Source organism: Taudactylus pleione, unplaced genomic scaffold (assembly GCF_031769625.1).
Source record: "Taudactylus pleione unplaced genomic scaffold, aTauple2 ptg000848l, whole genome shotgun sequence".
In the NCBI taxonomy this organism is placed as follows: Eukaryota; Metazoa; Chordata; class Amphibia; order Anura; family Myobatrachidae; genus Taudactylus; species Taudactylus pleione.
This window is the reverse complement of record NW_028285250.1, coordinates 2,485,537-2,509,066: the sequence shown is the minus strand read 5'-3', so window position 1 is coordinate 2,509,066 and position 23,530 is coordinate 2,485,537. Positions and strand designations below refer to the sequence as shown.

The following is a 23,530-nucleotide window of genomic DNA, read 5'->3' as shown; positions in this document are numbered from 1 at the left end:
GGGGGTGTTGAACGGTTGGGGCAGGTGTTTTAAACCTTGCAGGTACACAGACCCAAAAATAAGCTGACAGGCATTTTTATGCCCCCCTAATTATACTACAGCATTCAATTTGCTGAAAAACACTTGCTTTCTGTGATTGTTTTCCACTGTTATTGAACAATGCTTATAACAGACACTGGACACACTTTTAGAACCCCAAATAGTTTGCTTTGGGCCACTAACAGACTTCTATGCTGTTATCCTGTATTAGTTTGCATTTTGGGGGTACAGGCTGATCTCCCCATTTTCACCTATACTTCACCGCGTGTAACACTTGCAAGAATTATCGTCCGAACGCCGGAAGACAGCTTTTCGAATTGAACTGGGGCGTAATACGGGAGCTCGTATACAGGCGATAAGTGACATTTACGGGCGACAGGTGCGTTAAGTTAACACACGTTAACTTAAGGTTTTATCGTAGCTAATTGAGTTTCCCCTTCTTCTGCAATGTACTTTAGGTGTAAAACTTTGAGATTTTGTGGCTGATGAGTATACCGTCACTGTTTTAATACAAATTATAATTAATAACTAGAAAGGTACCAGTGAAGGATTGAGTTACTGGAGCTAAACTGGGGGTGTTACTGTATTTTTATCACAAATATGGTCTAATGTCTGAGAAAAGCTCAACTGGGCATTATTACGTTGCCACCTCCACTGATTACACAATATTCAATGAAATATTAATTAAAAATAGAATGTGAGATATAACATGGATAAGAATCGTGGCCTAATGTATAAGAAAACATGTTTTATGGAACATTAATAAAATGTCATGGGCACAAAATTGATGCTGGTGCTGTGTGTGTTTTTTCTCAGGGTGATGTCGGTCTGGCTATGGGGAAACTGTATGGGAATGATTTCAGCCAAACAACCATATCACGATTTGAAGCTCTTAACTTAAGCTTCAAAAACATGTGCAAGCTGAAACCCCTACTGGAGAAGTGGCTCAGTGATGCAGGTGAGGGTCATGCGGTGCAGATAAAATAAATGTACTGTAAGGGATATGTTCATCTTCTTGTCACCTACATAATAACATCATTCCTCTGCAGAACTTAAGAATCTCAAATGCAATGCAGTAAAAGAAAAGAGTAAGCAAAGAAAATATATATGTACTGTACTTGCCAGTGTCAAACACAGAATGTCTAGAGGGGGGTTCCAAATGCTTGATTTTAGAGGGCGTGTGGCCAGTCCATGAAGAGGGCATAATTAGTACTTATTCGGCTTTAATATGCGTCATACAAAGTGTATTGTGTCATAATTCCAGCACATACAGGACCAGCGATCACAATAAGCCATTAAATGCGGCAGTAGGGCCATCCTGCCTGAGCTGAATGTTTTTATTTCAGATGTGGGCACCATTCCTGAGCATTGGAGCTAGTCCGGGAGTCTGGAGGAGCAGCAGAGGAACCTTGCACTGCCCTGGGCATATATGTACATATCGGTCTCCTTATGTACTGGATAGTGTAGTCTTATACGGTATTAATAATTAACCCTATTGATGGTCTATAGCAGTGCACCCTTAACAGAACATGTCTTCCAGATCGCCTAGTTGGCGCACAGGTGTAGTGAAGTTGTATGGCTACAGTCACCGTGTGGTTACAATTCATGCACACATATGCCATACCCCCGCAAACAAAAACAAAAACATTGGCATTCTATTTCTGCAGGCCCTAAGGATAGAACGCCAGAACGTGCTTGTTTCTTGTTGGGTTACTGTGGAGCGCACCTCCATAGGAATCCCAATATCGGTGCAGCCTTGATAGGCTGCGATAGAGTCTGTTGGAGACAGCAGCATTGGTGACAAGTGGATTTTCTTTATGTCAATTGCCCCAGGCTGACTAAATAAAAAAATAATAATAATTTGGGGTAGAGTTCTATATAACTAACTAGAGAACTTGTAATTGCTAATTTCATAAATTCCTCAAATGGAATACTCCTACAATAATTAATATGTAAATGGTACTGTACATACAGACTCACTAATTTTTGTTTCATTTTGTATTTACTGTAAATATTGTTACATGAATGTGTAAACATTTTTAGATTGCAGTGGTTTATGGTTATTATTACATATCTACAAAAGGGTTTTTAGATGTTTCCATTAACTCAAGGCCTCTTTCCTGTAATGCCCTCATCTCTTACCAGCTACAGGTTGAGTCTCCCATATCCAAAATGCTTGGGACCAGGGGTATTTTGGATATCGGAATATTCCGTATTTTGGAATAATTGCATACCATATTGAAATGTCTTAGGTATAGGGCCCAAATCTAAACACAGAAAGCATTTATGATTTATATACACCTTATGCACACAGCCTGAAGGTCATTTTATACAATATTTTCAATAATTTTGTGCCTCAAACAAAGTGTGTGTACATACATGAAATTCATTTATGTGTCATATACACCTTATACACACAGCCTATAGGTCATTTTATACTTTAGTTTTAATACTTTTGTGCCTTAAACAAAGTTTGTGTGCGTTGAACCATCAAAAATCAAAGTTTTCACTATCTCAGTCATGCTAAAAATATTCCGTATTTCGGAATATTCCGTATTTCGGAATATTTGGATATGGGAGACTCAACCTGTATATGTTTTAGGACATGTAGATAGAGTAACACGTCTTGTTCTTACACTTTTTAGAGACTACCCCATCAGATTCTGCCCTAACACCCAATACTACTTATCCACAATTAAGCGAGTTGTTTGGGCGTAAAAGGAAGAAAAGGACAAGTATTGAAACTAACATACGTCTGACTTTGGAGAAGCGGTTCCAAGACGTAAGAGTGATGTTTTGTTCTGTCCCTATGACTGTGTATGTCATTGCTTGTTACTGAGTCTGGCTTCCACATACTGTACACGGTGTGTTACCTCTCACAGAACCCCAAGCCCAGCTCCGAGGAGATCAGCATGATAGCGGAGCAGCTCGCCATGGAAAAAGAAGTGGTGCGAGTGTGGTTTTGTAATAGACGCCAGAAAGAGAAACGAATTAACTGCCCAATTAACTTACCACTGAAGTCTCCAATCTACAACTCAAGAATGGTGAGAATCTATTTAGTCTAATCAGATACACTTGGAGCATGATGTTGAAAAAAAAGTAAAAAATAGTGTAAAAAATAAATAAAAAATAAATAAATAAATAAAAATAAATAAATAAAAAAAGATCTGTATGAATCAGCATATATACATAAAGTATATATGTACGCGTAATTAGGCATATATTCATGCTGTCGATATGCCAATCATTATGGTTTTAATTGTAATTTGAGAAAATAATAAAATGACATAAAAATGGAATGCCTACACAAGGATGTATCAAGGGGTCCGAGCGCCCCTGGCTAGGTAAGGGACTGCCTCCCCTCCCCCTCCTCATTTTTTTTTAGTCTCCCTAACCTAAATGATATATGATATAAAGTGGTATATAAGAAGGCTATGCTTTGTTAATAAGTATCAGAAGCTCCTTAGGACGGAGCTTCTGTTAGTGGGGAGAAATAGCAGAACAACCCACGTGCATACTGGACGCCCATTCCGGTGCCCAAAGGATGCCGCAATGGAAATGATATCAGCACCCTCCCCTGTTACCATAGTGACACATTACACAAAAAATTGCCGTAAAAAAAAAGGCATAATACATAAACAGTAAAGATCCCAATACAAAACACACTCAATACATACATCAGATGATAAAGTGCATAGAACAGCTGATATACTAAAACATGCTATACATATATACGTGTATGCCCATGCTGGCTTAATAAAAGGCACTGAAACGTTGCACCTTAAAGCTATGTGATTGCGCAGTTATTATTTATCCAGAGTGCCACCTGTGGATGAATATATTGCGGTGGGCCTCTTATTGTGGATGGCACCCGGTCCAGTCCCCTTCATGTACCACTTGAGTGCCGGATCGTGGAAGTGTATGTATTACTGAGTGATAGGCTATGTAAACTGTGGGACATGTTTCACTAGTCACTCGTTTTTTTTATCAAGGCACCTTGGACTGTTTAAGAACAAGCCATTTGCACGGCAGAGCGCCGTTGGTTACTATTTGACTATGAACTAAGCTGAATCCATTGAATGCTGCTTGTGTCTGCATTTCTATCGGAGGACTTTGTTTTGGTTGTGGCCATTTTGTTGCCTAGATACCAGTATTTGTGACACTAGCCGGATTATTTGCATTGCCTAGATGACAGCACATAATGTTGAAGGTTTACACCAACAGATTACCTTGGAGCAAGGTGCGGTGTTCAGTTTTTCTGAATCTGAGGCAGAGGCAATATTGTTAATGGAAGCTTTAACTGTTAATGTTTCGTTGCCTTCAACACAAGAATTATATAATGACCTATTACGGCTTAAGAAAAGAGAAAGATTTATTTTATCATGGACTGACTTTGTCCAATTACTATAAAGACAAAACAAAACTCTGTGGTTTCAGAATAAAGAACGTCCCCACGATCGGATGATATAATGTGGAATTCTGTAAGAAATTGACCTCTGTGCTCAACACATGTTCATTTGACCTCTTATTACTGGTAATAGAGGAGTCTTAAGGTGCGTACACACGTGTCGATTTTTTGGATGACTGAACGATAACGATGTCGTTCAGTCGTCCAAAAAAATCGTCCAGTTTCTGCCCCAAAACAATGAACGATAACTACCAATGCGTGCTCCCGTTTTCAGTTGGTGGTTGCCGTTCATCGCCCGAACCTCCTGTCCAACCTGATGATATTGTCAGGTTGGACATGTTCGGGGATGAGCGAGGGAGCCCGGTACTGAACGAAATTGTTATTGATTTTGTTCAGTGTTTGTGCTCAGTGTCGTTAACAACACTGAGCACACCCCTGCTGGGGACACACAGGACGATTTCGTTTGGGGAGAAAATCGTCCCGTGTGTACGCACCTTAAGAGAGAAATTAATACCACTAAAGATAAGGTCAAATCCTTCGAAGCTAGCCATCTCCCGACATTAACCGCTGACAAACAGTGTGATTGGAGTTCTAAATTAAACACACAGCTTGAAACATACAAAGCTGAATTGATTAGATTCAAGGGTGAGAAAAGAAAAAAGTGGACTTAGACTACGAACAACAACGTGTTTATAGCTGGTTAACGGGGGCTCATTCTAAAACGGATAGGCACCCTTTGTTTAGACACATCTTGAAAAAACCCTGATTTGATACCTCTGAGGATACAGGCACAACTGAAAGTAACACAGACTCGCTTACCAGACATAAACACAAAGGTCAGGGACAATCTCCAGTCGGGAATCGTACAAGGGCATGTTTTTTTAGATCTGGGCCCAAACGCACCCGCAGAGGTCAACAGACCCAGAGGCAGAAGAAGACCTCCCAGGGGACGCAGGGCTTAGTTATTAACCTTTCAGACAGCGTTCTGTCTGATACTGAGCCAGCTGTCTTAAGAAAGGGACTGTCTTTTGTTCCAACTGTGCCGTTTGACAATATGCAGTGGAAACTAGAGTCATATATGTTGAACAAAAGTATTACAATTAAACAGTTCTTCTTGGATAAAACTTCCTTGTCCTCTGATGTACCCCCACAGTTTCTTAAATTGCAACAGAGATTGGCTTTCGATCCTAGTAGTAGTAATGCATCCATCAAAACCTTTTCCTGGCTATTAGATAAGGCCATTTGTGAAGACCCCTTTATTAAAAAACCTAACTATTGGAATTTGAGTAAGGATGAACAAGTAGCTCTAAAAAATCTAACCACATATGAAGATGTAGTATTCAGACAGACCGATAAGTGGGGGAGCCATCGTGGTTTCAAACCTCCATGAGTATAAGAAGGAAGCTGAGAAACAACTTAAAGGGGTCTATTTACTAAGCAGTGTTAGGAGACAGAGTGAAAAGTGATATAGTGCCAGCCAATCAGCTCCTAACTGCAATCTCACAGGCTGTGTTTGAAAAATGACAGTTGGGAGCTGATTGGCTGGTACCTTATCACTCTTCACTCTGTCTCCTAACACTGCTTAGTAAATAGACCCCTTGCAGTGTTAGGAGACAGAGTGAAAAGTGATAAGAAAGTGATAAGGTGCCAGCCAATCAGCTCCCAACTGTCATTTCACAAGCTGTGTTTGAAAAATGACAGTTAGGAGCTGATTGGCTGGCACCTTATCATTTTCTTATCACTTTTCACTCTGTCTCCTAACACTGCTTACTAAATAGACCCCTTAGTGATTTATCCATCTATAAAAAACTATCGCAAGATCCGACTGTGGGTTTCAGAAAATAATTGGATTCTTTGATATCCATCGCTTGTAGTCAGGGGTTAATTTCTCCAGCTATTAATGTTATATTTGATCCCTAAGATCAATAAGGACCCCGTGAAGCCTGCTGGTAGGCCTATAATAGCTGCTCCTGGGTCTTTATACCAGCCTATTTCCACATACTTGGATGCTCTGTTACAACCGTGAGTACAGGCTCGCCCCACCTTTTTAAAGGACTCTAATGACTTACTATTGTCATTGTCTAAATTGCCTGATTTATCTTCTGATTGTGTGCTATGTTCAGTCGATGCTTGTAGCTTGTACACCTGCATACCACATACAGAGGGTATGCATGCTACAACATTGCTTATCACCAACAATCCATTGTACAAAGGACCATGTGTTGAATTGTTTTTGCAATTGCTTGAGTTGGTTCTAACGCGTAACTACTTTATGTACGATGGGTCATTCTATTTACAAATGTCAGGCTGTGCGATGGGGTCGAATGTGGCCCCATCGTACGCGGATGCCTACATGTTCAGCATTGAGCATGATGTATTTTTTTCAGATCTTAATATTGCTAAAGATGTGATTGCGTTTTATTGCTACATTGATGACTTGCTGATCATTTGGGGTGGTACGCCTCAATCCTTTGTTAATATTATTGATTCCTATAACGATCTAGGTAGACCGGTGACTTACACAGTGTCAATATTTTTAGATGTGACGCTTACCAAAGACAAGGGTAAGCTAATTCCTTCCTTATTCTCTGAAGCTACAGACAGGAACAATGTTCTGTTAGCCAGTAGCGCACATCCACCCCCCTTGAAACCTGCATTACCTTACAGTTGGATGTGATGTACGCTCATTTCATGCAGAGAGGATATAATAAGGTAATTTTAGAACAAGCTAAATCTGAAGCATTGGCTGAAGCACTGCCCCTGACAGATTGATATGTCCTATAATAAAAAGGAAAAGAGTATGAGGAACAAACACATCTGGGCTAACAAATACAATCATATGAGTTCCACCATCAATCGCCAAGCTAAGTCATCATTATGGCCCATCACCACCACTGACAAGGATTTAAAACCTCTTCATAATTCCACATTGATGTCCTGTTACCGCAGAGGCAAAAATCTGAGGGATTATCTTGTTCGCAATGATATTTCCCAGATGTGCAAAATTAAAAATACAAAATTTTTAGGTACACCTAAAGTAGGTTGTTTCAAGTGCCCTAACTGCACTACGTGCAGATTCTTACAGAACTGTATTCAGTCACCGATTTTCAGGTGTCATATACAATATACGTCATCATTTGACATGTACCAGTAAATTTATTGTATATACCATCACTTGCCCTTGCTCTAAGATGTACATTGGTAAAACTGAGTGCACTGAACGCATGGCCCAACACCGCTCAGCTATTCGGGCGGCCCTAGCCATGGGGAGTAGCGAACAGCCAGTAGCTAGGCATTTTGCCATGGCCAAACACAACATTTCGTCCCTTAGGTAAAGGATCATCGACCATGTACCCCACCTCATAACTAAGGAGAGGTGATAGTGTGGCACCCCACCAACACCCTGTGTTCCTACCCACACTGATGTGCCTCTATGTAAATGTAAAATATTAATGTGACTCCTGCCATTGTCTAATATAGGGCATGATTTAACTGGTTTCATTAAGGTTCAGGGACTATTTGCACTGCCTCCTCAGTGGTGGTGGACGTTAGGGGACCAGTGAGTACTGTAGCAGGCTCAAGGATTTGACCTAGAGAAAAATGGCAGTTGCTGTGTGCAGTTGGTGAGGTAGCTGGACAGGAGAAGGGGCTGCGCTGCCTTGATGCTTACCTGAGGTCTGCGGCCGTACTCCGGGACGAGCAGCGGAGGTCTCTGAGGCGGGGAACATCCAATGGGACTAAGCAGTGTTATCCGGGGAGGTTCTGAGAACAATCAGCATAAGAGAGGTGTGACAGATGACCCCTAAGGGAGTGCCTCAGGCGGAGCTGCGGAAATATAGAGAGACTGAGCTTGTAAAGGAGCCGGAGGTTGAGAGTTGATACCAGAGGGGTAAGAAGCTGCTGCAACCTCCCAAATAGACACTCAGTGACATTAGCGCTTATTAACTGGAGGCCTACAGCTGTCCACCATTACATATGCACAGCAGTCCCTGCAGAGATCAGCGTGGGGTCTATAGACTGCATTCATAATAGTAAGAGTAACCCCCTGATACCGCATATTGGAGGTTAGGTACAACAGGTACCAGCAGTGTTAGGGCGACACTTCAGTGCCAGCACCTGTAATACTATGAGTATGAACTAAGGTTGCTAAGCAGAGAAGAAACTGACTGTAATACCAACACCATCGCAGCAGGATCATTTACAGAGGATTACAGTATTGCATTAAATACAGACAAGTACTGTAGCTAGTTTAAGAACTATTCTTCATATCCCGGGCAACGAAGGGTGCACCCTATTAACTATTTCAGCGCTGAACTAGCAGTGTATGAGACATGTAAAGTGCAGTAGTGTGAGTGTATTCTTGATGTAAACTTATCCGTTTATCATACTCATGTGAGGTTTTTGTATATATTTTAGAGATATTAAGGGAATTGCAAAATCAGTCATTTGATAATTGCCACTAGAGAATACTTACCCATTTATAGTTTGCAGGTTCGAAGTCCAGAGTTCGCTAGTGATCTGCAGGTTCCTGAAAAATAAAATAAACAAGAGTGTTAATGTGTGTGTTACTGTCTACTGAAATGCATTGTTGATATATGCCAAGTGTTTCTTTGTTCTTGCAAAGTATAATAAACATAAGAAAGGATTCACTATTGCCATCTTTACTGCTATACTATATTGTATGATTACATTGTGAATAAATCCATAGTATAGGGTATCACAATAGATTGCGCAAGTTGTTGCAATGTGAAACTAATTGGATCATTAGGTTGGATACTTTGTCGCCCCGGGATTTGAATGAGTCATTAGGACTCCACTGCTTTATTTAGCCCTTTTGACGATGTTCTATGAGCCACCGATCAGGTAGGGTTAGAGTAACACATGTCTATTTACTTATTAAGGGGTCTATTTACTAAGCAGTGTTAGGAGACAGAGTGAAAAGTGATAAGGTGCCAGCCAATCAGCTCCCAACTGCCATCTCACAGGCTGTGATTGAAAAATGACAGTTGGGAGCTGATTGGCTGGCACCTTATAACTTTCTTATCACTTTTCACTCTGTCTCCTAACACTGTTTAGTAAATAGACCCCTCTGTCTCCTAACACTGCTTAGTAAATAGACCCCTAAGTGCCTATGTCACAGTACTAGCTGTTTAGGTAATTTGAGCACAGGGATCCCTTATTACTGCATCTGGTTTAGATCTCTGCTGCATCTTCATCTAGCCATGTATTCTGTTAATGGTCCGCAGATCAGCCATTGTCCTATTTTAGGTAATTTAAGCCTTGTCACATTGTTTGTTGGTTTATCTAGCATTCTGATGTTTCTGCATTTATATATGTTTGTAATTGTTAACTGTTATGTGTTTAACACTGGATTGCACGATATCCAGTGTTAGCCAGTTTGTTATTGGTGCCCCCGGGGATATTCGGCACGGGCATACATGTATATATGTAAAGCTTGTTTTTGTATATCAGCTGTTCTATGCAATTTATCATCTGATGTATGTATTGAGTTTGTTTTGTCTTATATGTATTGGGATCTTTACTGTTTATGTATTATGTATTTTTTTGTTTTGACTGTCATTTTTTGTGTAATGTGTCACTATGGTAATGGGGGAGGGTGCTGATGTCATTTCTGGTGCGGCACCCTTTGGGCGCCGGACAGCGGGATGGGCATTCAGTATGCACGTGGGCTGTTCTGCTATTTAATGTGGTGAGTTATGTACCATTTTTATATATTCTGGCTTGACAAAAGCGCTAATAAAAGGCGCTGAAACGTTGCACCTTAAGCTATGTGATTGTGCAGTCATTATTTATCCGGATTGCCGCCTGTGGATGAATATATATATATATATATATATATATATATATTTCCCATCTTGATAATTGCAGCCTTTTAAATAGAACACGCCGTTAACAGTTATCACTTTCCGTTCTATAAAAGGTGTCAACATCCAGTTCTTTGGGGTCTTTGGCTATTACTCCAGTGCACAGTACGATGACAGGTAATAAGTCTTAATCTTTTGTATTTTTCATGTGAACAATGGTTTGCTATCAGTCTTTCATCTTTCATGCTTTTTTTAATTAATGTTTTTAAAAGTATTCATGCATATGATGGTATTTGCCTACATTTCTTTTAATTGATGTAAAATGGCTCAGATGACTACATGAATATATATACTGTATCTAATATCCTTATTTTATTTTGTTTATATTAAATACTGTTACATACACAATCCATTCCATTGTTATAATTATTATTATTTAAATGTCACTATAGCGCTGTTTATTTTCTCATATATGTGTATTCATCTGCTTAAGGTTGACCAGCCTTAATTTTAACAGCTTCTTCGGAATTATGACCCCTCGCAGCGCCTGAGTAGAACCTTTCGGTTGTTCTCCTTTTTGCATGAAAATACTTACCCTTTGATGGGCAGCCTCAGAAGAGTGGCCGCACTGTCCTTTGCTAGTCAGGAAGTCAGTGTCCCTGGGGTGCACCGGCAGCTACAGTCTGTGTGTGCATCGAGTAACATCGGCCCCTCACGCACAATTACAACAGGTCTGACCTTGGGGCCTGATTCAGAGCCGCTCATAAGCGGCCGCTCGTTTGCTCCGAGCGATGTTTGCCCAACTGCGCATGCGTACGGATCGTAATACGCATGCGCGAACCAGTCAGTGCGGACGAAAATCGTTTGTTCGCTACATAGCGAATGCCTGCTATTTTGAGTGACAGGAGGAGGCATATGTGGGTGGTAACAGGGGAAGGTGCTTGAAAATGGGGAGTGGAGATCCGAACGCAGGCGTGCTTAAAGGTCAAAACGGGCGTTTTAAGGGTGTGCATAATTAATACAGCAGCGTCATTGACCACGTCACTGGGTTATTTTATAGCCAGAACTGCTCGCAAAATTGTGGTAGCAAAAACCAACCACAAGAATAGCGAGCAGTTCATACCCTGGTCGATGTACTCGATTAATCTAATAAATAGCGGACATGACGTAGGATGCGAGCGGCCAGGGGGCGTATTTTTTCAAAAAACGACCGCAAGTTTTGTTCGCTCGTTCAGACCGCAAAGAGCGAACGGTTCATTTGAATAGCCACCCCTATTTTCTGAACGAGCGAGCGCAAATAGCGTCCGGCTCTGAATGAGGCCCTTACTCAGGAATTGCTAACCTCGTCGCACGCAGTGGGCACACAGGCTGCGTATGCCGTCGTAGTGGCTAATTTATGCACGGCCATGCAACGGCGTTCAAACGGACAGGCACACTTGCGTTTCTCTGACCACTCCCCCGTCACCACCCCCAAACAATGAAATCCCGTCCCTCTGACTCCGATGGCTTTTTATCTGTGTAGGTGATCGCAGAGTGATCGCAATGCTAATTCGCGCACATGCACTGCGATGCTTACGCACCATCGACCGAATCTGCCAACGTGTTTGCTATTGCGATCCGTGATGAATCAGGCCCTATATCTCTAGATTAGTTTTAGACATTGTCATGGGACATAACTTTGCATCACCATCCTCCTTTATATAGTAGATTGCAGATGTTGAGGTTTGTAATATTTAGAAATGTGACAACTTCATGAGAAGGTCCATGATAGGCTCCAAATACTAGTGTTCTGCAAATGTGCCAGGAAAATCCTTTTTTGTAGTAACACACATGACATTACACTCTTTAAAACGGGGATATTCAACATTCAGCCCTCCAGCTGTAGTAGAACTACACATCCCAGCATGCCCTGCCACAATGTTAGATGCCCCCGATAGACTGCTTTAGAGGTTCCAAACAAACAAAATCAAATCCAAATTATAGGGTAAATTTACAGGGTGTGTTTTGCTTTGAGTAGTATTCCAAATGTCCTGCTTAAACCCATCAAGAAACTTCAGCTTGTACATAAACATACAATATACCTGTGTGTGTTATTTTATTAGCTTATGTTTGAGTTGAGTGTTTAGATGTGGTTTGTAATATTTACCTTCTGGTAATAGGACAGATGCACAGTGTAGAGGAACCAGCCATGGCAGTTTATTGCACTGTAGTGACCACATTTTTATTTTTCCTAAAGGAGCGCTGGCAAATTTTAATTCCCAGTTTCCGCCAAATGCAGAATGAAGGTGTGACAACTTACGTAATGCAGTACATTAATGTACTCATTATTATGTTGTGCTGCTATTTATATCTATTAATTATGTGCTGCATATATTTATTTATCGGCACCGATTAGGAACTTATCAGAAGCCGGAAATTCCTGTTCCATAATTGCTGGTGGAGAGTGTCCCAGAGTTCAAAAGCACAGACACAAGTGTACAGAAAGCCCTTATCAATGCTACTAGCATTAATCGCATTATGATTCATTCATAGAAAGGAAATCCTAATACACAACATCTAACCAGATTACCAGGTGTCTGATCATCACTAAGAGCAGCAGATGGGAACGTTGGTGGATGTTAGGAGACCTATTACAAAAGAGAGTTAATAGACTCTGAATAGTGTAATATATACAGTAACAGCCTACGGAAACTATGTTGGATTATGGTAGAATGGAAATTGTATGGATAGAATGTATGCATTAATTAGTTCTTTTGTTACAGTAACTTCCTCGTGCTCACCTGGGAGCTCCAGCAGACCAACCTCCCCGAGCTCGGGTCTCCACTCCAGCAGTCCTGGAATCTCCCTAAACAGTTCCAAGCCCAATGTCAATACCTCCAGCTACAGTTCATCTGGGTGAGTTTGTTTTCTCTTCTGTGGCTCATAAGTGGATAAGAGCCCACCCAGCATGTTCTTCAAAATGTAGTTAAGCACAGTTCTTCCTTAGCAAACCCTTATCAGATATGTGCATATGACTAGAGCGGCCAGTACACTGCAGAGAGAGCAGTGGTTGTGAGGATGGAGTCATATTTATTGTATGGTGGGCTAATGAACACTCACAGCCATGACTACTTTCTCTGAGCTGGTTCCATGATAGGGCTCACACTAGACATGATGGGGCTTATGCTGAGTTGGATGTATGCGTGATTGCTTAGCGACAAATATGCAAATTTGTACCGTGCACGCCCAGAAATTAACATATGCCTAGATCTGTATTCGGACCCTGTACTTGTGCCTCACTATGCATGGAGAGGAGGAACAGGGGAGGGAGAGGTTTTTGGAATGCTGGCTGAGTACAGTAAGGGGGTGTTTGCGTAATTGTAAACTGAGGCTGAGCTACACAGGGACATGTATGCACCACATCAATTGCATTTGGTACAAGAAGTGTGATAGAAATACGCACTGACGATGACAGTCACCTGCACTCAGTGTCAGACCCGGGGCATTAAGGGCCCACCAGGGAAATGCAGCAGCAGGGGCCCGCTGAAGGGGTGTGTCCAACCACTGGTAGGTGTGGTCACACTTCTTTAATCTAATGATAATATGTACACTGTGCCACTCACACACACTGACGCACACTCTGTGCCTCTCACACACACTGACACACACTCTGTGCCTCTCACACACACTGATACACATGCTGTGCCTCTCACCCACACTGACGCACACTCTGTGCCTCTCACACACACTGATACACATGCTGTGCCTCTCACACACACTGACGCACACTCTGTGCCTCTCACAAACACACTGACACACACTATGTGTCTCTCACACACACTGATGCACACTCTGTGCCTCTCACATACACTGACGCACACACACTCTGTGCCTCTCACACATACTGACGCAAACTCTGTGCCTCTCACACACAGTGACACACACACTGTGCCTCTCACATACACTAAAGCACACTCTGTGCCTCTCACATACACTGATGCACACACTCTGTGCCTCTCACACACACTGACGCATACTCAGGGAGTACATGCTGATGCACGCCCTGTGCCTCTCACATACACTGACGCACGCCTGGTGCCTCACACACACACTGACGAACTCTCTGTGCCTCTCACACATGCTGACACACCACTTGTGTCTCTCAAATACACTTACGCACATTCTGGTCCTCTCACATATGTGTCTCTCTCACACCCACCCTTGATACAAATGAATATCATTTATATTCAAAACTACAAAACACTCACATACTAGATAAAATATCCAGAAATATTGTGAAATACAGATTCCCCTTATGTTGCTACATTTCACATTTACATAGCTTTAGCTAATCAGATTATGTACATTTAACATCGACATTATGTACATCACAGAGTAGAAATGCTATTCTAGTTGTGTCACACCGAGGATCGTATTAACCACCTACTGTAATGACAGACAAAATTACACCGATAGGTATCATAAATCTAATGGATTGCAGGTTAAGCATTGTCAATAAAATTGTCAATGCTTTAAATCACCAAGAAGCATATTTATCACAATCCACATTTTTAATGTGGATGTGATAAATATATTTCACCCAAATTCATAATGTGAAAATTAATATGTTCTGTAAATATACTAAAATTCTCTTGCCAGGGATGGGTTCCAATAATAGCCCCTCCCTGCATAAAAGCTGGAAGAGGTGTCATAGTGTGACGCTATCACAGCGCTTCCTGCTCCGGGTCCCCGGCAGCTAATGTCTATGCGCGTCCATTTCCTGGTGCATGCCTCACCGGAGGCTGACTGAGAGGAGAAATGTGTGCATTAGTAGCCCGTAGGCTTCTATAGGGTAGCACCATCTGGAGATGGCGTTATCCTGTTGCGGCCAAGCACGGCGCTTGGTAATTCAGGCAGCACACCAGACCCCATAGAAACCTAAATGGAGGAACATCTGGAGGATACTATATATTTGCGGGTACTACCCGATAACATCTTTTTTCAGGAAATATCCTGCAAATATTTAATGCTAAATAGGTCCCCAAATATCTGTATATGCGATGTTATTCCACTACTTTGCTGATATTACTCCCCAGCTAGCTGTAAATCTGACTTTAACAAATAATCTTACTAGCACTACTGTGGCCATAGCATAATATACAATACATATGTGGGACTACAAATCCCAGCATGCCTTCTGGCATGGCAAACAGTGCCTAGTAGCTGCACAACATTGAGGAGCTAAATACAGTTACAAAAGTAAAAATGCCAGTCCTATTTATCTTGCTTACAGCTTGCCAGCTTGTAGGGTGTCTTGTATGGTGTGTACTGCAATGTGCCGCCCACAAGGTACGGGAGCTGCCTGGAGACAAATGTGACAGTTCGCCCATTGATGGGAGGATGCAGAAATTTAACACCAGAGAAGAGGACTGGAGAGATGCCACAGGTCATTGGTGGGCGTGGGCCAATCAAAATCAGGAAGTGACTGTATAGCTAGCAATCCCTGGGGCTGGAGAAATCAGAGACAGCCACAACCACACTCTGGACCTCATTCAGAGTCGGTCGAAGCGGCCGCACGGTCGTACGGGAAAAGGGGCCGGATATGCAAATGATTCCCTCGCAAGTTGCGTCCCTAAGTTCGGATCGGTAACTGGCCGACCAAGGGGAGGAAGCGGCTGGAATTCAAAAATATACGCCTCCTTCTCGTACGCATTGCACATCATCTCCGGGCATATAAGGATTAATCGAGACCATCGGGAACCATCGGAACTGGTCGTAGGGCTTAAGGTTGACCATACCCTCTCTTAAGCTCTACGATCATGTCAGTGTAAAAACCTCCCATGTCACATGTGCCATGACGCTACTTTGTTAATTATGCACTCCCATAAAACGCCGTTCGCATAATTAGGCACGCCTGCGTTCGGATCTCCACTCCCCCGTTTTCAAGCACCTTCCCCTGTTACCACCCACAAACGCCTCAATCTGTCACTCAAACTACCGACCTGGCTGTGTTCAAGGAGAGAGATATTTCTGATCGTAGCAGCTAGTTTGCGCACGCGCATTGCGAACTTTACGTATGCGCAGTATAGCGAACATCGGTGGCGTACGACCGTGCGGTCGCTTTGACCGACTCTGAATGAGGTCCTCTGTGCCCAGACTGCTACTGTCATGTTCTGACAGTGAGCCAGAACATGCTGAGCAGCATCCCCCCACCCCCACCAATCATGGCCTGCTAAGCCCCACCCCCCTCACCAAAAGGGCATGGCCTTGAAGCAGTGGGGCCCATCGAGGAATTACCCGGAACCCCGCTGGCCCAGTCCGAGCCTGCCTGCCCTACAACTAACCTCTTTTGATTAGGTGAAAGCGAATTTACTTCTGAAACTGATAGGTGCTTACTTCATTGTTCATGTTTATATTATTTGATATTTGCAAGTGTATTTTTTAAAATAATTATTTTCCTGGAAGGAATATTATATCTGCTTTATTATAGATGTTTTTTTCTACTTAAAGCTGACCTAAGAGCAATGCGTTTCTCACTATCAAAACGACCTAAGAGCAACGCGTTTCTCACTATCAAAACGACCTAAGAGCAACGCGTTTCTCACTATCAAAATGACATAAGAGCAACGCGTTTCTCACTATCAAAACAAATGTTGAAACACTTTACCTGTGCTTATAGCCAGTTTGGGTGAAAGTGTAAAGGCCCCCATACATCAGTGACAGATTGTCGCAATTCCCTGTTTCCCAGACACCAGGGTCGGGGCATTGGTGAAATACAACATGTTGGATTTCCTTGATATGTCAATCTCGACCAAAATATGATCGTGATCAGCAAATTAGAGATTTTTAAAATGAAGAATTTCACTGATTCCTAATCGGATCAGGGATCATCCATGGCCACCAATCTGCATTTCCGACCAGTCAGGGAATCGGGGAAATGGCCACCTGATGTATGGGGCTATATTTATGTGCTGTTATTTTGAATTTTTTATTATTGCATAAACAATTCAGGGGTAAACGTAATAGCCTGAGACTTGCAGGCATCGGTGTGTTCATGGTCAGTTTTAAAGGGGCAATAATTTAAAGGGCAAAACCAAGTCGGAATTTCCATTTAAAAGATTGCTCCTTTAAATAACATTGGGCAGACTCGCCTGGAATTTGCCATTGCATGTGTCGCAGGCTATTACATTTACCCCTCATTTCCAATGTGATTGTGTCAGTGCTATCTTAGAAAGTGCTCTGTTTGGGAGGGAAGAAAACATCTATATAATTAAAATGGTTTTTTTTTTTCTTTTCCTGAATTGTTTTTTGGCTTTCTGTGCCCAGACCATGGTATCGATGGAATCACCCAACATACCTGCACTGAGGAGTCCCTTCCAACTCAACTAGGATGATGGTTTGTTTAACCAGGTACTTAAAGAGCATTCCTTGACACAATGTCACTGCCACCAGTAGTTTGACATACTCCGAGGACTGAAAGCTACAGACTTTTGCTGCAAAACAATCAGTTGGGGGATATTTAAGCCCGTGAACACTAAAGCCCTACAGTTGATGAGCATCCTTCAAAAGGAGTGTCCATCTCAAGGTCCTTAATCCATCTCAAGTACCCGAAACTTTGATCTATATTTCATCCTTTGTGTTTTGAGACAACGTAGTACCACCACTCTAGTACCACCACTGCAAAATATTTTTCTGATGTTTAAAAAGTGAAATTTACATTATATGTTCTCATCCCAACATAGCAACTACCCATCCTCTTGACCATAGTCCAATATGTCTGTAGGAGCAGTTTTGCCCACTAAATTATTGAAACTTGTAAATAGTCTCATTGTTATTTTTACATGACCGTGTGATTTTTACCTTTTGCTTTGTAATTCAGAACACGAGTTCTGGACTTTTCTGAATGATGTGTTCAAACTATGTTAAAATATACATTATAAATGCTGCATTTGATTATGTAGATGCATCTTACAACATTGTACACACTGTGTTTGCCATTACTGTTGTGGAAGTGACGATGTCACATTACAGAGCCGATTTTGCCTTAATAAAGAAAATTGCTGATATGTGAAATTAGTGTTCCAAGTTCATAGGGAAATATGGAGATACAGGTTTTTAGGTCTTCACATGATTATAGTGATTTCGGTGATGCTCTTTGTGGATGCAGTTATACTCCTCTTGTTGGATGGAAATTTTTGTATACTTACTTTTCCCTATACTGTCTTTGTCTAACTGATGACTTGAATGCGCTACAATTTACATAGTCAACCACCTAACATGAAGACAACAAATAACCATCTCCATAAACCGATCAACCTGGCAATAATACCAGGACGGGGAACAGATATAAACTACAGTAAATAATAACTATTTCTCAGTGATTATATCATAATTATAGGCATGATTAGCAAGTGTCTCTCCCTACAGGTACTAGTAGGAGCACTTGCTATATAATTATAAAGTTTATAATTATTGCTATATAATTATAAAGTTTTGGAAATGCTAAAGGCAACATGGGGAAAGACAGGAGAAATGGTTTCATTTTATTCAGGTATTTTAAGCATTTTGCTCCAAATTACAAAAAAAAACAAAAACATTTTTTTTCCAGAAAAAAACCCCAGGCTGGAGCTTTTTATATAGTAGATCTAACACACCACCAATTGCCAAGAAATGTTGGTCCATTCACAATTTTCAGATGGTAAATGAATATTCCGATTCTTTAAATGAGCCAGAGGCAACTATGACCGTGATGTACTCTCACATACCTGGATATAGGGCCTGATTAAGAGATGGGCGCGAATGCCACCGCTACTGCGAATTTGTACACAGTTGCTATGCAAAAATATGCAAGTGTCGCAGCAGTCCGGGATTTGTATCGAGACGCCCAAAGATGGCATTGCAAATCCAAGCTACTGTGTGTACAAGGCCGCAGCAATGGTTGCAGATCAGTCAATTATTGGTGTTCTGAGTATCCATAGTAACCGCCAGAACGGAAACGCCTTAGCCATTTTATATATGCTCGCAGGATCGCAGTTGCAGGCGGAGTCACGCTTGCATTTGAATCACCATCCCCCCCCCAATACCATCCACAAATGGTCCATGCTTGTCAAACACTTTGCCAATAAATTCTTACTGCGAGCAACAAAGGTATTGAAACTTGACATATGCGCAGATCACGGATCATCGCTCGCCTGCATAAACATCAGCACTGCGTCCATACTCTCAATCAGGCCCATAGTGCATGACACACATAGAACCAGGATTAGATTATATAGACAGTTTTGCAACATAATAATGACCAATATTTATTTGCTATATTTTAAATGATGTTGCTTCTATATAATTGCCACACTCACGCAGAAAGAAAGCCCCCTCCTGTGGTCAGTATTTGTGCATTTCTTTCTGGTTACTGAACAATAAATGCTTTCTTTAAATTTCTGCAATATATATATATAATGTATATAGATATAGATGAACCAAGTCTCTTCTTACCATGAAGATCTGAATGCGGTAACAGATTTAAATAAATATAATATAATGAATATGAATATAAGGGATGTAGTTAAAATACCGACGCCCGGGAAGCCGTCTGATGGAATCCCGGTGTCGAAATCCTGATTTTGGACTAAAGAGAGGTATCTAAATCCCGACGCCTATCTTTAGCTTGATGACGAATTCCCGAACAAAGGAAAGCGGGGACAGAGATAGCCCCTCGGGGGGACTTAGGGTTAGGCACCCCTCGAGAAGGGTTAGGATAGGGGAAGGGGGGATTAGGGTTAGGCGCCACCAGGTGGAGGTTAGGGTTAGGCACCCCGCTGGGAGGGTTAGGTTTGGGTGCAAGAAGAGGGGTTTAGGATTAGGCACCCCTGGGGGGACTTATGGTTAGACACCCTTAAGGGAGGGTTATGATTAGGCATTAGGGGGGGGAGAGGAGTAGGGATAGGGTACTTACCTTAGCCATCAGGATTCTGCTTGTTCTGGCTTCCGGCGTTGGCATTTCAACCAGCGGCAATTCAGCTGCCGGGATTTCAAACCCATCCAGAATATAAATGTCCTTAATTGTGTGCTGTTTGTAGCTGCCACTGCTGTCAGACAAATATTTGCATTATTGATGAGCACATTAAAAAAAATCCATCTAGGCTAGTGTTGTATTTTCGCGCATACCTAGTGAGGTAAGACTCGTTACTACTAGATATGAGCGGTTCGGTTCTACTCTGGTATTTTCGGCAAATTAGGGCAAGTTTGGATTTATCTTATTGGCTATCCAAAACATGTAAGAGCCAGATAGCCAATAACATATTTTTCAGATCAGAACGTAATTGGGTAGAACCGAACCGCTCATCTCTAGTTACTACAGGTTCTCTTACCTCCAGCCTCTTCTTTATTTCATGTATGGGGAAGATCATTTTATGTTATTTTTCAATACAGGTTATAAGAAAACTAAGGGGTGTCTGCCACTTATTCTTAGCCTGCTCCATGTCAGCTGTTTTTCTCCCCGCTGTTTAGACCTGACCTCATCCCTTGCCGCTAGACCACGTCACCAAGCTGTTGTAGTGTTAGATGATTATTATTTTCTATTTGTATAGTGCAAATATATTTATAGATGTTTAATGATCCACAACAGTCCCTGCCTCATTAGAGCTTATGGAGCATGCACACGGTCAGATTTGTCAGATGTGCCAGATGAACGATTGAATGATCTGAATGATTTGATGAATGATTTGACCAACAATTTGAATGATTTGAACGATTTGAACTATGAACGATTTTTGACTGCATTAAAATGAATGGATTCGTCCAAATCTGACTGCAAACACATCAGATGTCAGATATCATTATCTGACCATCGGGAACGCGCATCGTTCATCATTGATCATTCAGACATGTCAGATATGTCAGATTTTACTTCAGATATGAACGATTGAATGATTTTTTAAATCATTATCGTTCAGATCTGAAGAAAAATCTGACCGTGTGTATGCACCATTAGAGTCTAATTTCTATGCACATATAGGGTCCATTTGTCAACAGCCAATTAGCCTACCAGTATGTGATACGGAACCCATGCCTAAACATACTTAAAAGATATAGGACCTCATTCAGAGTCGGTCGAAGCGACCGCACGGTCGTACGGGAAAAGGGGCCGGATATGCAAATGATTCCCTCGCAAATTGCATCCCTAAGTTCGGATTGGTAGCTGACCGACCAAGGGGAGGAAGCAGTCGGAAGACAAAAAAATACACCCCCTTCTCGTACGCATTACACGTCATCTCCGGGCATATAGGGATTAATCAAGACCATCGGGAACCATTGGAACTGGTCGTAGAGCTTAAGGTTGGCCATACCCTATCTTAAGCTCTATGATCATGTCAGTGTAAAAACCTCCCATGTCACATGTGCCATGACGCTACTTTGTTAATTATGCACTCCCATAATCCATATGCACTCCCATAAAACGCCATTCGCATAATGAGGCACGCCTGTGTTCGGATCTCCACTCCCCCGTTTTCAAGCACCTTCTCCTGTTACCACCCACAAACGCCTCCATCTGTCACTCAAACTACCGACCTGGCTGTGTTCAAGGAGAGAGAAATTTCTGATCGTATCGGCTAGTTTGCGCACGCGCATTGTGAACTTTACGCATGCGCAGTATAGCGAACATCGGTGGCGTACGACCATGCGGCCGCTTCGACAGACTCTGAATGAGGTCCATAGTGCCCTGGTTGGAATCAAACTCATTGACACATGTTCATTACACATGTACAGGGCCATAATTAGAAGTGTGTGAGTGGTACTACTGCCCAGGACACAGGGCCTAGGGGGTGCAATAGTTGCTCCCTCAAAGTGCCACCAGCACTTTGTTTGCACGGTGCCTGGAAAGCTACCCTGCAGCCTAGAGAACAGCTGGAGCATCCTTAGGATGCTCTGGTCACTGCTGCAGAGCTAGCAGGAGATGCTTCGGGCTTAGAATGCTCCAGGAGACCTGCTTCTTACTGGCCCTGCCCCAAACTTGTGACATCATGAAGTTATGGGGGAATATCAGCCTGATATGGTCCTGCACATAAATAAGGCACAAAAAGAAAATGGTGCCTATATATTATATCCATATTGGGAAGTATTGTATGCAGTTTTCATACATATCTAAAAAAATAACTTTATTCTTCCCAGGTGGAGGTTGGCATATATGGGGGCACACTTGGTCTCCATTGCCGTACCCCTTATCTGCAAGCATAACTAGGCTAGGGGAAGGCAAAATAGTCCTTCTTTAAAATAAATCTGAGCAAGTCCAAAACTACACCAGTAACATGATGCTAGTGTAGAGTGACATACATGTCACAAACCATACATCTTTGCTGACAGATATTCCATCAAGTCTCTTAAGGGCATCCAATGTGTTCTTTGTGATGGTAATGGAGTTATGTGTTTTATTCAGATGATTATGTATAAAGCTATTAGCCTTTTCAGTTAGAGTAATGATTCCTGATGGGAGTGGTCTCCACGGTGGTTGGTGGTAATTTTTATAGGGAGTAAATGGGAGGTGGCTATTTTTGGATATTCTGCCATTTGATGATAGTCCCGATTATATAGATAAAAATAAAAACTCCTTGGCGCAGGTGAACCAAGAAAAATAAAAAAAAATTTGTGTACACCTTATATAATATTGAATTTATAAATAAATGTCAATCAAGGGATGCGGTCTATACCCTGACCGCAGGATTCCTGCGCTCAGACTTCTGTCGCAGGAATCCCAACACTTGTCAGAATCCCAGCACCGGCATCCCGACCGCCGGAATCCCGAAAGTAATTAGCAGGGTTAAGGGAAGGGTTAGCATTTGGGTTAGGTACTAGGGGGAGGGTTACGGTTAGGCACTAAGGGAGGCAGGTTAGGTTTATGGTGCTTGGAGGGGGAGGTTAGGTTTTCTAGGTGTCAGTATTCTAACCCTGTCAGGATGCCGGCATCAGGATTCTGACCACCGGGATCCCGAGCGTAGGCATCCCGTACCCATCCCATCAATCAAATACTACTCACCTACATTGGTGAGAGTTTGAATTCTTTTCTTCTAGTGTAAATTCCTATTAATGAAAGCCAGCTGGGGTGTGAAAAAAATTTCTTCCAGCTTAGATGAATTGTTGATGTGTAGAAATGATCCTGTGCAGGAACTAAACTCAATGTAATCCTTCTGGTACAGTTGTGAAACACTTGTCTGGCACATTCCTACAAGACTCATAGTGGTCACCAATTTTATATGTTCTATACTCTAAAATTATTCTTATTGAT

General features: G+C 42.0%; 1 protein-coding gene across 2 annotated transcripts in view; it reads left to right on the top strand.

Moving 5' to 3' along the window:
• The window catches only part of POU2F3 (POU class 2 homeobox 3), a 129,313-nt gene extending 111,035 nt beyond the window's left edge, over window positions 1–18,278 (top strand). For both annotated transcript variants that reach the window (XM_088458716.1, XM_088458717.1), the window contains exons 8-13: window positions 856–997; window positions 2,685–2,821; window positions 2,922–3,083; window positions 10,389–10,449; window positions 13,035–13,167; window positions 17,578–18,278. In XM_088458716.1, the coding sequence (XP_088314842.1) occupies window positions 856–997; window positions 2,685–2,821; window positions 2,922–3,083; window positions 10,389–10,449; window positions 13,035–13,167; window positions 17,578–17,617 (675 nt within the window). In that variant the 3' untranslated portion in view covers window positions 17,618–18,278. The remainder of the gene's footprint in view (window positions 1–855; window positions 998–2,684; window positions 2,822–2,921; window positions 3,084–10,388; window positions 10,450–13,034; window positions 13,168–17,577) is intronic.
• The last annotated feature ends 5,252 nt before the right edge of the window (window positions 18,279–23,530 follow it).